Genomic DNA, 14,066 nt, shown 5'->3' on the forward strand with positions numbered 1-14,066 from the left:
ATTATTCCTTTCTTCATACTTTCTTTTTGTCTGCACGGTTAGTGTGCGGCCATCCGTGAAGGCTGCACGCTGGTTACCCGACACTGTGAGCGTAATATTCAAACCAAACTTGATTCGCGCGTATCATAACACTACCTGATCGGGTCATTATCCTAACCCGAGTTCACGAACTACCGGAGGGGTCGTCGCTTGGAGACCACCATACACTCACCGGCCAACGTAGGTGACGTCCGGGGCAGGTCGCCGGGGGCCTCCAACCGCCGGGCTGCCGCCGCCGCCGAGGTGAATAGCGCCAGTGTCGCCACGTCTGCGTGGAAAGAAATGCGAATCAGCCGAGAGACGGGAATATATTACCTAAGGGGAACCGTCGAGCAGTGTGCGAGGCACATTATGGATTGAAATACAAGCCATAATAATAGTTAGTACGTGTGTATTAATAATTTAGGCGAAAGCCTTATAGACGCCTCATCAAGCACGAAAAGTGATCGTCGGTGCCAACACGAATGACACAAAAAATCTTCATGCGATGGCGTCACCATAGGACGTCGTCACAACGAGATGTGATGTCATCACATGACAGTCGCTTCGTCATAGGTGGGCCCATAGGCGTGCGCATAGGGAAGGGGCAGGGGGGGGAAACCAATCACCTAAGGGGAGGGGACGAAAAACCTTCGCCCCCCCCCTCCCCTGAAGAGGAACCCTGCGCACGTCTATGGGTGGGCCGATGCCGGAGGCACGTGAGGTGCAAAAAGCTTGCAATGTCTTTGATCCCTGAGGCAGTGCAAAACTACGCTAGGAGCAAAAAGCTTCAGGCGAGGGGTTCAATACAAATCTACAGAGAAGAAAAAGATTGCTCTCGCCTTCGAGTCATCTAAGGCGCATAAGGGATCCCGCGAGTTTTGTTACATCGTTATAACAGCTCGTATAACCAACATGGGTCAGGCCCCATAGTGTTATGCAAGTATAAGTGCGGTATGGCCTTGCACAAAGCTATAGGCTTCTTCAAAATAAATTAATGGTGCAGTGTATAATTCGCCATGATTACGGGTTTCTGTCATAGTCTGTACGTACTACTTCACGGAGGCACATCACTAAAAAAAAATTGCAGCCTCAAACCTGGAAGACCACCACAACCTTGTGAACAGGAACGGGAACAAACGATCACCAACGGTTCCCGGACTTAAATCACCCACTTTAGTTAGGCGATGAAGGAAGAGCTTTGTTATACCGATGACCATATGAAATCTTTACCCACTTTCGTAATTAAATGCGAAGCATTTCTTAGCGAACTTCTGCGACTTTGAGCGTATCTATCTATCTATCTATCTATCTATCTATCTATCTATCTATCTATCTATCTATCTATCTATCTATCTATCTATCTATCTATCTATCTATCTATCTATCTATCTATCTATCTTCTCTATCTCTATATTATCTATCTATCTATATCTATCTACTCTATCTATCTACTATATCTATCCTATCTATCTATCTATCTATCTTATCTATCTATCTATCTCCTATCTTATCTATCTATCTATCTATCTATCTATCTATCTATCTATCTATCTATCTATCTATCTATCTATCTATCTATCTATCTATCTATCTATCTATTATCTATTTCTATATCTATCTATCTATATATCTATCACTATTATCTATTTATCTATCTATCTATCTCTATCTCTATCTATCTATCTATTATCTATCTATCTATCTATCTATCTATCATCTATCTATCTATATCTAATCTATCTATCTATCTATCTATCTATCTATCTATCTATCTATCTACTCTATCTATTCTATTATCTATCTATCTCTCTCTATCTCTATCTATCTATCTATCTATCTATCTATCTATTCTATCTATCTATCTACTTCTATCTCTATCTATCTATCGACTATCTATCTATCTATCTATCTATATCTATCTATCTATCTAGCCGCCTACGACTTTGTGCTCTCCTGGTCGCTTGGTTTAATCGAATGTGCACCCAGATTGGAATGGCGTAACATGACTGTATGACGAACATAAATGACAAGTCATAACATGAAAATCATGACACGCATGTCATGTACAGCATGATTTACATGCCACGCTCATGGTGCGCTGCCGGCCGTATCGCTAGCTTGATATACACCAAAATTGGCATCTTGCAACGTGACTCTGTGACGAACATAAATACCACGAGTTAACGTGAAAATCATGACACGCATGTCATGTACAGCATGACTTACGTGCCACGCTCATGGTGCGCTGGCGGCCGTTTCGGTAGATTTATATACACTAAAATTGGTATCTTGCGATGTGACTGTGTAACGAACATAAATAACACGAGTTAACATGACAATCATGACACGCATGTCATTTACAGCATGACTTACGTGCCACGCTCATGGGGCGCTGGCGGCCGTTTCGCTAGATTTATATACACCAAAATTGGTATCTTGTGACGTGACTGTATAACGAATATTAATTACACGAGTTAACATGAAAATCATGACACGCATGTCATGTACAGCATGACTTACGTGCCACGCTCATGGGGCGCTGGCGGCCGTTTCGCTAGATTTATATACACCAAAATTGGTATCTTGTGACGTGACTGTGTAACGAACGTAAATAACACGAGTTAACATGAAAATCATGACATGCATGTCATGTACAGCATGACTTACGTTCCACGCTCATGGGGCGCTGGCGGCTGTTTCGCTAGATTTATATACACCAAAATTGGTATCTTGCGACGTGACTCTGTGACGAACATAAATACCACGAGTTAACGTGAAAATCATGACACGCATGTCATGTACAGCACGACTTACGTGCCACGCTCATGGGGCGCTGGCGGCCGTTTCGCTAGATTTATATACACCAAAATTGGTATTGCGCGACGTGACTACGTGACGAACATAAAAAACACGAGTTAACATGAAAATCATGACACGCATATCATGTACAGCATGACTTACGTGCCACGCTCATGGGGCGCTGGCGGCCGTTTCGCTAGATTTATATACACCAAAATTGGTATCTTGTGACGTGACTGTATAACGAACATTAATTACACGAGTTAACATGAAAATCATGACACGTATGTCATGTACAGCATGACTTACGTGCCACGCTCATGGGGCGCTGGCGGCCGTTACGCTAGATTTATATACACCAAAATTGGTATCTTGTGACGTGACTGTGTAACGAACATAAATACCACGAGTTAACGTGATAATCATGACACGCATGTCATGTACAGCACGACTTACGTGCCACGCTCATGGGGCGCTGGCGGCCGTTTCGCTAGATTTATATACACCAATATTGGTATTGCGTGACGTGACTACGTGACGAACATAAAAACACGAGTTAACATGAAAATCATGACACGCATATCATGTACAGCATGACTTACGTGCCACGCTCATGGGGCGCTGGCGGCTGTTTCGCTAGCTTGATGTACACCAAAATTGGTATCTTGCGACGTGACCGTGTGACGAACATAAATAACACGAGTTAACATGAACATCAAGACAGGCATGTCATGTACAGCATGACTTACGTGCCACGCTCATGGTGCGCTGGCGGCCGTTTCGCTAGCTTGATATACACCGAAATTGGTATCTTGCGACGTGACTGTGTGACGAACATAAATAACACGAGTTAACATGAAAGTCATGACACACATGTCATGTACAGCATGACTTACGTGCCACGCTCATGGTGCGCTGGCGGCCGTTTCTCTAACTTGATCTACCCCGAAGTTGGTATTGCGCGACGTTACAGTGTGACGAACATAAATAATAGGAGTTAACATGAAAACCATGACACGCATTTTCCTCAATGACATACAAGACGATGTATGCAGCTCTTTGCTGGCTGCTTCGCATTACATCGATTCCCACAATGCGTGGGATCTGCCGGCTTTTTTTTGCTCGGATTTTCTCATGCGTACTGAAATACGCGCGACATTATTTCTTTATCGTTTTAAGAAGAGTGCATTTGATAGCACAGAACTTCTTTGCGATGTATTTCTGTACGTCCACACACACACACACACACATTATATATATATATATATATATATATATATATATATATATATATATATGTATATATATATATATATATATATATCAGTGCTGGGCAGTATCGAAGATACATGTATCTTCGATACTATCTTAGATACTCTTTGAGTATCTTGTATCTGTATCGCGATACGTCTTGCAAAACGAGTATCTGTATCTGTATTTCCGATACATTCAATAATGTATCGTGTATCTTAAGATACAAGATACTGCTATAGACGCACCGTGCGAAACAATAAATTCCGGTTCTCAAGCTGATATTGCTGCCACTAAGCCACCTGAATAAAACTAACGACAGTAACATTCTTGTATATTTCCGCCAGAGCGCTCCAGCGAGCACAGGCGATGATGTTTAAGCGTCCCTATTGGTGGAGCAGAGTCACGTGATGGCGCTCGAGCCACCGCGACACAAACAAGCGTAGTAACGTCTACGCGCAGCCTACCTTTTTTTTCTAGATGTGTTTTTTTCTTTTTCGTTGTGTTGATGTCATGACACTTGTTCATAGACCCTGCACTCTGCTGCGTACTCCAATGAGTGCGGCGTCCTTCGCACAAATCCTGATGCCGCTATACGGTCGCTATCGAAGTTTGCCCTATTTTTATTTTACTTTATTTACAGAACACTGTCAACCCTCCATGAGGGTTATTACAGTAGTTGAAAAGATACAAACATTATACAAGCAAGGTCATACTATGAAAATACAAGAAGAGTACATAAGAATAAAACGCACACAAGAGTAATGACATCATCACGTGCAAGCGTCACGATCATGGGAATCACTCATGTATACAACATAAAAGCATAGCAATACACTGCCTACAAAACCAAAAGATGAACAAGATAAAATAAAACGTTAGAGTCTAAATGCTTTCACCCGTACGCAAGTAGGTTAGCACATAGAGCTTGGGAGCGCCGACATGAGATTTTCAACAGTTTCTAGAAATTTTTGAAGTCTTGGCTGTGCTACAGTAGCTGAGTCAAGCGCATTCCATTCTCTTAGTACGCGAGGGAAAAATGAAAAATGGTAGGTATTGTTATGGCATAAATATTCTTTGAAGATCAGGTCGTGTTTTTGGCGCACTTAAACTCCCTTTTTCTTTTATAACAGTGTAGGCGGAGGCATTAGTCTTAAACTGGCCATTCAACAATTGGTAAAAAAAAAACTTCAACCGATCTGTTTTTGCTCTATCGTGGAGCGTAGGTAACTCTCCTCGGTGCAGAAGCTCGGAAGAGAGATCCGTTCGCTTATAGCGGTTAAAGATGAATCTCACCGCCTTGCGCCGTACGCTCTCGAGCATAGCTATGTCGGTATTTGTTGAAGGGAACCACACTATATTCGCATATTCCAGCATCGGTCTTATAAAAGTAATGTAAGATAAGCACCTCGTATCTGTGGTAGCGTAACGTAGCGTCCGTTTTAGAAAAAAACAACTTGTTCATTGCCTTATTCGTCACCTGATCTACATGCGCAGTCCACTTGAGGTCAGATGGTATTAAAACGCCTAAATATTTATACTGAGTTGCTGTGCCAAGCGTGGCACCATTAAGTGACTATGGAAGTAATAGTTTGGGCTTGCGTGATGTTTGCTAACAGTTTGCTTGCGTGATGCTTCGCCGCAATGTCTCACGAATGCAAGAATGTGGCTGCTTTGCGTCTCGCGCCTTTCACACATCAGCGATTTGAAAGATCTTGTGGGTGCAAGCTTGACTTGCATAGTACGATCCTATCGACCTGCATGCAAAGGAGGTTCTAACAACCGTCCCACTATCGGTGCTGACGTTAGATGCAATAGAACAAGCATTTACGTAACAGGGAATATTTGACGTACTGTGTCTTTGTTCTTCCTGCTAAATTATTCGAAAAGTTCTTTTAATGATAGCTTAATTGTTAGCACAAGTGCTTTCTTTGCTGTCTTCCGTTCCACGTCCCATACATTACCTAGTCCTCTGCATAGCTTTTCCTCCATCTGTTTATTGTAATATGTCTTTTGTAACCTGCTGCTAAAATACGTTCTCTGCTTTATTCTTAATTTTTAACTGTCTGCGAACGTGCTTTTATTTCATATTTCGCAGGCTTTCTCTCAAATCCCGAAAACATTCACCACGCAGCATGTACGTTGCCAAAAAAATGGGTCGGTCATTTTTAAATTCGCTCTACGATGTGTCGAAGCGCAGCTTGCCCTAAAGTGAATATTAAAAACGTCGGAATGTCGCATAATTGACCTTATTTAATTAACCAGTTAAGCTTAGTACAAAACATATCATAACGAGTGCCACATGACGGCAAACCAAATACCTTTGGTTTCATTCAGCGGCGGTTACCCACTTGTTCTTTTTTTTTAATATTTGGTTCTACATAAGTGAAACACCCTGTATACTTATTCACTTTGATTGTTTAATACGGAACCACCTTGCTGTTTGACTTAAATATATTCGTTTTCCTTTTTAGGTCACCTTAAAGTATTCTTATTGTTACAAATCCGCATGTAAGCAGACTTAGAAGTGGCTATAGTGTGAATAGCAGTGATAACCTGCGGCGCTTTGTGCCGCTAGGATACGTGTGAGAGGTTTCCTGGCGGCTCAGGTTCTCCCGGAGAACAAATGGTAAAAGATTGCAGGTTAGTGAATATGTTGCTAACGAACGCCTTACGCTAGCAGATAAGTAAAATATGAAAAATTACTGCAATCTAATGTCCTCAACTAATTGTGAGCGCCGACTATGTAGTTCATCGTCTTTACACGATGCGTCACAAACAATACCGCTACCAACGTTGTTGCTGCTGTACACCTGTCGGTGGATGCGGGATTACGAAAACAATACGCTTGCGGACAAGGTAAGACTGCACATCGGTATTTGCGCCTTCGTGTGAAGGCACTTGCAAGTAGATGGTAACCAGCTAGCTGGTCGCCAAGTACAGCAGCGTCACCAATAAACTACAGAAGTGTCAAGCAAAAACAACTTACAGCGCAGCAGTTAAAGAGCTGTCATGTTAAGCAGCCAAACAAATCCCAATAAGTCGTTTAGAAACGAAACTAATGCGCCTTGAGCAAGAAAGTTTGTTTACATATATATCAAACAGGTATTTTGTTAAAATTAAGCAAAGCTGGTCGCAGTTGAGAAATTTTCAAGTAAACACATATCTATGTATACATAGGCATTTGCTTCTTCATTATATTGATATATAACAGAAAATTGGCAAATGTATCGAAGTATCTTAAGATACAATTGGGAAGTATCGTATCGGATACAATTATTCCACGAGTATCTTGTATCTCAGATACTTCTTGCCCGAGTATCTTGTATCGTATCGCGATACAATTTCAAAGTATCTTTGCCCAGCCCTGATATATATATATATATATATATATATATTGCATACACAGCGTGATGATCTTTCCGTCTAATTTGTTTTTTGATTGACTGTGCGTCGCGGTGCTTTTCTACCCGGTAATACACCACGGCCATAAATTCAGGAAAGCTAATAAACAAGCTATTGCTGCTGCTCGGTCAGTGTGGTTGAAGAGGAGGAGGAGGAGAAGGTCGCGTTATTTGTCCGGTCTGGCATCGGGTCTCTCGTGACCGCTGAAGTAAAGCCGCGCGCTATACAACTCTGCCTGGTATCCGGCAACAACTCATCTGTGTTATAAGGTAGATTCTCTTTCATAGACCCTGTTGAAGTTTGGTCTGCGGCACGCCTACCATATGCTCCATTTCGCACGAAAGGGCTGAGAAATGAAATGTTGGGGCACTCAGTCACAGGCAGAGGATACATGTAAACGCAAAGTAACCCATGGCATACACGGCACACAAAGCAAGATATCCAGTTTAGAAGTAGTGCCAGGCCGAAAGCGGCTCCGCAGAGCGCAGGAGGGATAGGCGGCACTGCAGCCTACGGATTAAGCATAGGTCGTGAATTTCAAATCGTGCGCTCTGAAGCTTTTTAATGCGAACACTGCGGCGGTTCTTTGGAATGATAAAGGGCAGCAAGGGCACAAATGTAATAGTGTGTACGAAATAAATTTCGGAGTATTACGTGCCAAAATCACGATATGATAATGAGGCGCGCCGCAGTTAACTGAGGACTGCGGATTAATTATGACCTCTTGGTGTTATTTATCGCGCACCTAAATCTAAGCTGTGCTTCTCACACCCATCGACGTGCGGCCGGGAATCGACCCCATGTCCTCGAGCTCTGCAGCGCAGAAACATACCCGCTAACATATGGCGTGTAACTGAACTTCCCGTATACACTGCACACATCGCAGAGCGGTATGCTCTCAGCTGATCCCGTGTAACCTTCGGCGCACGGCTGCACAGGCAAGGAGTCGAACTAGCGACCTCGAAAGACGAGCACAATGGTCCACCTCCTCGCCTAGCGAGCCGTAGCCGAGCGATGGAGGAGCGCGCTTCGAGGAAGCAAGGGGGCCCCGAGAAGCGCGCGCCTCCCTCGCGCGCCCATCGGAGTCGGCCGCGTTGCAAGCTTCAGCAGCGAGCGAGCGAGCGGCGGCGGCCCTAATCAAATCTCGCCCCCCCCCCCCCCCCCCCCGTGCCCTCCCCTCCCAGATCCTGTTCTAATCCTGGGGCTCCGAACAAAACGGGTCAGGGGTCAGCGCTGACCTCTGACGTGAGAGCCGCCGCGGCGTGACCTCCTTTCCGCGGGCGCCCGACGCTCGCTCGTCGAGGAAGAATGGCCGGCTCCTGCGAAGTGAGCGAGGCACGCCGTCTAACGCCGTCGTATACAGGCGTGCGCGCATGCGAGCGCTCTGTACTGCGCTGCACCGTACTGCGGAGGACGCGCCTCTTCCGATACGGAGCCCCGCGCGGCCGGCATCGTGCGCTCCAGGCGCGGTTCGCACGCCCGGAGAAAACCCTTCTCTTCTCTGCCGCGCGGTCCGGCCGTCGCGCCGATTGTGCACGCTAGGCTGCACTAAATGCGTGCACAACGTTGGAAGGCGGTTCGCTGTATATGCGCACCGTGTCGCATCGGGTTTCGCAATACGGCTGTTCGGCGAGCAATAACCTATATACGGTGACGGCGTGCGACGTGACCAGACATCCGAGTTATGTGGATCTAAATGCTGACGTCACTCGCTACACACGTAAATACATTCGTATAGTTTCCTCCTGCTACCCATAAGGGACCTGGCCACTGTAGCATTGCGGTTAAGTGTGCATCTTTAGCGTGCGGCTGTATCGCCACACGAGCGCCCCGCAGGCCTCGACCATCGAACCAAACAAATAATTTGAGATATGCCCCTTCTGAGGCTTTCAATGTGCGAACTAGCAAGCGAGAATAGAGACCGTTCCAAGTCGGCAAACGAACCCCCGCGCAGACAAGTTTCAATCATTGCGAAGAAGAAGAAGAAGAAGAAAGATATCTAAGTTGATATTTGCACATATTTTACCCTACTTTCAACTGGTCTCATTTCTCAATTTATACACAACACTTTCATTGGCTCTCTCGTGTTTCCTGATGGTAGGTACATGCCATATTAAAAAATGCACATCCGTATCACTATCATCAGAGTGCTTGCCCCTACCTATAAGTACAAAACGGCTCACCGCAACGGTTATGATGGATATATAGACATCTATGTTCATCGACTGATATTGTTTTCCAGTCCAATCGACTGTAGAAAAAGATCGCCTGACACGCTTTTTCAGTTCCCATAAGACCTATATCAACGATCAATTAACGATGGCCTCTCGCGGACAACACACCGCTTCTCAAACCAGGTCCTCGCAGCTTCCGCAGCAGTGCACTAGACTCGTCGGCGCAGACACGCGTCTCGGCCGCAAGGCGAGCAAGCACCCATCCCGGCCTTGCTCCAGAGCCCGCCTCGATTAGGCCCATCCAAAGCGCGCTGCCACCCCGTCCTTTCGGCCTCTTTGTGCCGCCGTGTGTGCGCGCCCCTTTCGCACAGCAGTGCTTCACTCCGCGACGTCCAGCAACCGCTGTCGTCTCGGCGATCACGGACAGGGCAAAGTGCAGCTCGCTGCGTTTAAAGCTGGCCGTGCCAGCAGTTCAGCGGCCGCAACAGGCTGAATCAACGGGGCGATTACGCGGGAGCCCGTATCGTTTGAAGTGGCGAGCCTGCCAGTGGGGTTGCCACGGTGTGGCACTATTATAGGCGCGCGGTTTAGGAAGCTGCACTCACCTGCACGATTGCTCTCTTATACGCTTTGTAACATAAATTTAAAGTAAAGAAATGTAAACAGGTGTTACTCAGTATTCTTCCGAGAACCTAAACACGCGCACACGCGCACTTCTTCGTTTTCGTGAAGGATCTGTTTCGGTACCACGCATTACACGCTTAGAGGAAAGTGACTCCACCACGAGGCAGAAGGACGTTTCAGACGAATAATGGATGGACGCAAATGAGAACCAACCCCTTCAAAACGGGATGCTCAACTTATTTCTGTGTAAGTGCTGCGTGGCGCCTCTCGGTGGCCAGTGCGTAAGAAGCGACGGGCGAGGCGAGGCGCATACGTTGACTGAGGAACACGGCCTGAGTCAAGGAACCTGAAAGCAAACACTACAGGGCCCAACCTATATATAGGGATAGTACGTCTATAATAATAGTTGTTCATACATGTAAGTTCACGTGTTTATCAGCGCTTGCCCACTGTATACTTAAATTTAAATACTGTTTTTTTTTTTCGTCCCTTTTTCCATGCAAACCCTTCAGTGCAAGGTCCGGATTTTGCCTGGCTACCTTCCCTACATTTCTATTGTTCCTTCTCTCGAGATACAGGAGCCACACATTCTAAATACACGGCACAAAATGAATAACGTTAGAGACGCGGACGCCATAAGTCAGGTGTTGGAGGCGATTTGAACAGAACGCTAATCATTCGCATCGTGGGACTCGACAAGCGCGCGGTACTCCACGGCTAGCCGCACAGAATATCTCTTTGTTCGCGGTTTTCTCTATTGTCGTAGAAGCTGATCGGCGATCCCACCTCCCTATCAGTTGCACGTAACGGCATATCGTTGAATACATTCATTCCCTGTAGAGCTCGATGTCCGGCTGCGCACGGTGCGGCCGCGCCTCCCTAGTGCATACACGACTGCGGATATCAGTACCGGAAGCTCGCGATAGCGGCCGTTTCTGCCCCAAGGCCGCCGAGACTATATCGCCACTTTCTTTTCTACCCGAACACGTGAACACGCCCTCCGGACCCCGTGTACTACTGTGCACTCTGGCGGGGGGGCTTGGTGCGAGTAATATTAGACAGCGCTTTACGCAATAAAGATACGCCTGGACAATAAGAGACGCAGTGGAGAGGGAGTATTCGCTTCGTCCACCTGAGAACATAGTGCCCTTCAACCCCAGCAATCCGCCACACTGGCCTAGTGGTTATGGCGCTCGACAGCTGAACCGAAGGTCGCGGGATGGAATACCGGCCGCGGCGACCGCATTTTCGATGGAGGCGAAAATGCTTGAGGCCCGTGTACTTAAATTTAGGTGCACGTTAAAGAACCCCAGGTGGTCGAAATTTCCGGAGCCCTCCACTACGGCGTCCATCATAATCATATCGTGGTTTTGGGGCGCCAACAATTATTATTATTATTATTCAACCCGAGAAAAAAATACTATTCTGGGTATTTTGACGCGAATTGCGATCGCACTCGCACGCTGAGATGCAAAACGTGCCACTTTGATGGTTCTTTGGATTATAGAAGAGCTGAAATAAGCAGTGAATTACAACTGCATTCCTTTTTGGGCGGTAACTATATGAATGGAAAGTAAAGTCTATATCGACGCTCCGACTCCGCTATCGCCGATCGACAGAGGATCGCTGACGCAACGGAACATTAACAATTGGACGGTGATGCAATGGAACAAATCGTTCTATTGAATCAACCGTGTCTGGGACCGATCAAGTATTTACTTACAAGGTACACATATGTCCAATATACCACAGCAAAGACACTGTATACAGAAGGGCGTAATACAAGGCTTCATCTTCGAACTTGTTTTTCTTTTTTTGCCAATAAATGGATGGTTGACTCGAGTATGTTACAAGCACAGTTGCAGCAGGGTTACGAAGGGTACAAAACCTTCATTATGATTAAAAGTGACCCATCTAGAAAGTAAATACAGGCAACGACTACCAAAGGGCCCCTAAACAACCTCTGAAAAGGCAAAGAACGAGCGCGTTATTCCCTCCTGGTGTTTCTCGTCTCTTAGGCACAATTAGAGACGCCAGCAGTCTGTTCACGTGAAGTCGTGAGGAAATAAGCTCTCGGTTGATCCATATATGCAAGGGACATCAGGTGTGAATCGTCTCCTAACCTGCTCTGCGATGCAGTCGCACGCCCCCTTTCCGCCTTGTCTCGCATGACCATCGTGTGCAGTCAACTGATTTCACTTCTTTTTGGGCATTTTCAACTGCACAAGCGGTGAAATACTGATAGGCTCAACGCTTAGTGCTGGCATTGTCCACGTGCTTTATGAATTATGAAGAAATAAGTAGCGAGGAGGAGATAGTGCCTGTGCAGGGAAGGAGAAAAAGAAGCCACTCTCTCACCTTTGAACTCGGAGTGGTTTAAGGGGCCCTTTAACGTTGGTTACAACGCAAATGCTAATAGTCGGCTCCCGTCCAGTCTTTCCTTTTCTTTCTTGGTACATTTGAGGAGCGCAGCTAAGATTTTACTTCGTAAAGGGGACGTGAGTGTTTGCACGGGTGCGTGTACATATATGAACATACATACAGACAAAACTTGGGAGTTTGAAACGCGGGGTTTGAAATGATCCACGCACTTCAGGGCAGCACTGACGCACCGATAATTGCTGTATATACCTTCACGAAGCGTAACGTGAGCATAACAATGACAGTGCGAGTTTTAGCGCTGCAGCGGCCATAGTTTACACCGTTTCCACCATAGTTTCCACAGCTTTGGAAGTTCGGACACCGCCCTTTTAAGCATCTGATGTTTCCGGTAAAGATATCAAGGAAACTTTGTTGTCGTCCCTGCAGCAGGTCCATGTAGCTTTACTGTTATGGGAAAAATGAAAAGTTGTACACAGCTTGGTCCAACATGGTGATCACTGCCTCAGGGATATGAGAGCGGCGTGCGTTTTAAATATGCCAGGACGCTCTAGTCATCTATTCATGAATAAATGGAGCGGAGGCAGTGATCACCATGTTGGACCAAGCTGTGTACAACTTTTCATTTTTCCCATAACAGTAAAGCTACATGGACCTGCTGCAGGGACGACAACAAAGTTTCCTTGATATCTTTACCGGAAACATTAGATGCTTAAAAGGGCGGTGTCCGAACTTCCAAAGCTGGCCAACGTCCACGCAAGTTTATCCTCCCAGTTATCGAGAGTGCTCGAAATATCATTCAAAAAAAGAGACACGCGCCCGTAGGGTATTAAACGGAGCCAGTTCGAGTTGGCTGGACTCGCCAACTCCCTTTGGATGAACCAAAGAGATAGGAGTATTCTCGAGCACGTGCCCCTACGAAGAGAAGAAAAAAAAAAAGGGAAATTCAAGGTGCGCTGCTTTTTCGAGCATCGGTATATACGTGCGGTTAATCTTGCACAAGGCAAACACACAGCGTCGTGCCAGCCGCAGTAAAGATCCGCCCAAACCGCACCACACCTATCCGCCATCACTACACACTCGATCGAAGAGGACAGATGAGAGGAGGGAGGCGTCCTCCGAACGGGTGCAGGCAGAAGCAGCCCTCTTATCGCGTACAGATCGCGACGCCGCCGCCAAACGTCGCGCATCCCGTCGTCGTTGTCGACTGGTCGCGCACGGAGCAGCATTCCCGAGTATGCTGTAGGAGTCGCCCCGCGCGTCCTTCAAAACCCGGGCCAGCCAGCAGCGGGAAACGCCTCGCGGCTTGTGGAAAGCGGTGTGCGAGCGTGCGCACGCGCGCAAGTGGAGCGCTCACCGCACCGTCTTCCTGCTTCGCACCTTTTCCGAGAGCCTTGGAAACGGATGATGCCG

At 46.3% G+C, this 14,066-nt stretch overlaps 1 protein-coding gene across 1 annotated transcript in view; it reads right to left on the reverse strand.

The window, feature by feature from the left end:
- The window catches only part of LOC119382884 (Krueppel-like factor 3), a 169,089-nt gene that overhangs the window by 84,879 nt on the left and 70,144 nt on the right, over nucleotides 1-14,066 (reverse strand). Inside the window, exon 4 of the mRNA XM_037650778.2 lies at nucleotides 212-307. Within this exon, the coding sequence (XP_037506706.1) occupies nucleotides 212-307 (96 nt within the window). The remainder of the gene's footprint in view (nucleotides 1-211; nucleotides 308-14,066) is intronic.

This window comes from Rhipicephalus sanguineus, chromosome 2 (assembly GCF_013339695.2).
Source record: "Rhipicephalus sanguineus isolate Rsan-2018 chromosome 2, BIME_Rsan_1.4, whole genome shotgun sequence".
In the NCBI taxonomy this organism is placed as follows: domain Eukaryota; kingdom Metazoa; phylum Arthropoda; class Arachnida; order Ixodida; family Ixodidae; genus Rhipicephalus; species Rhipicephalus sanguineus.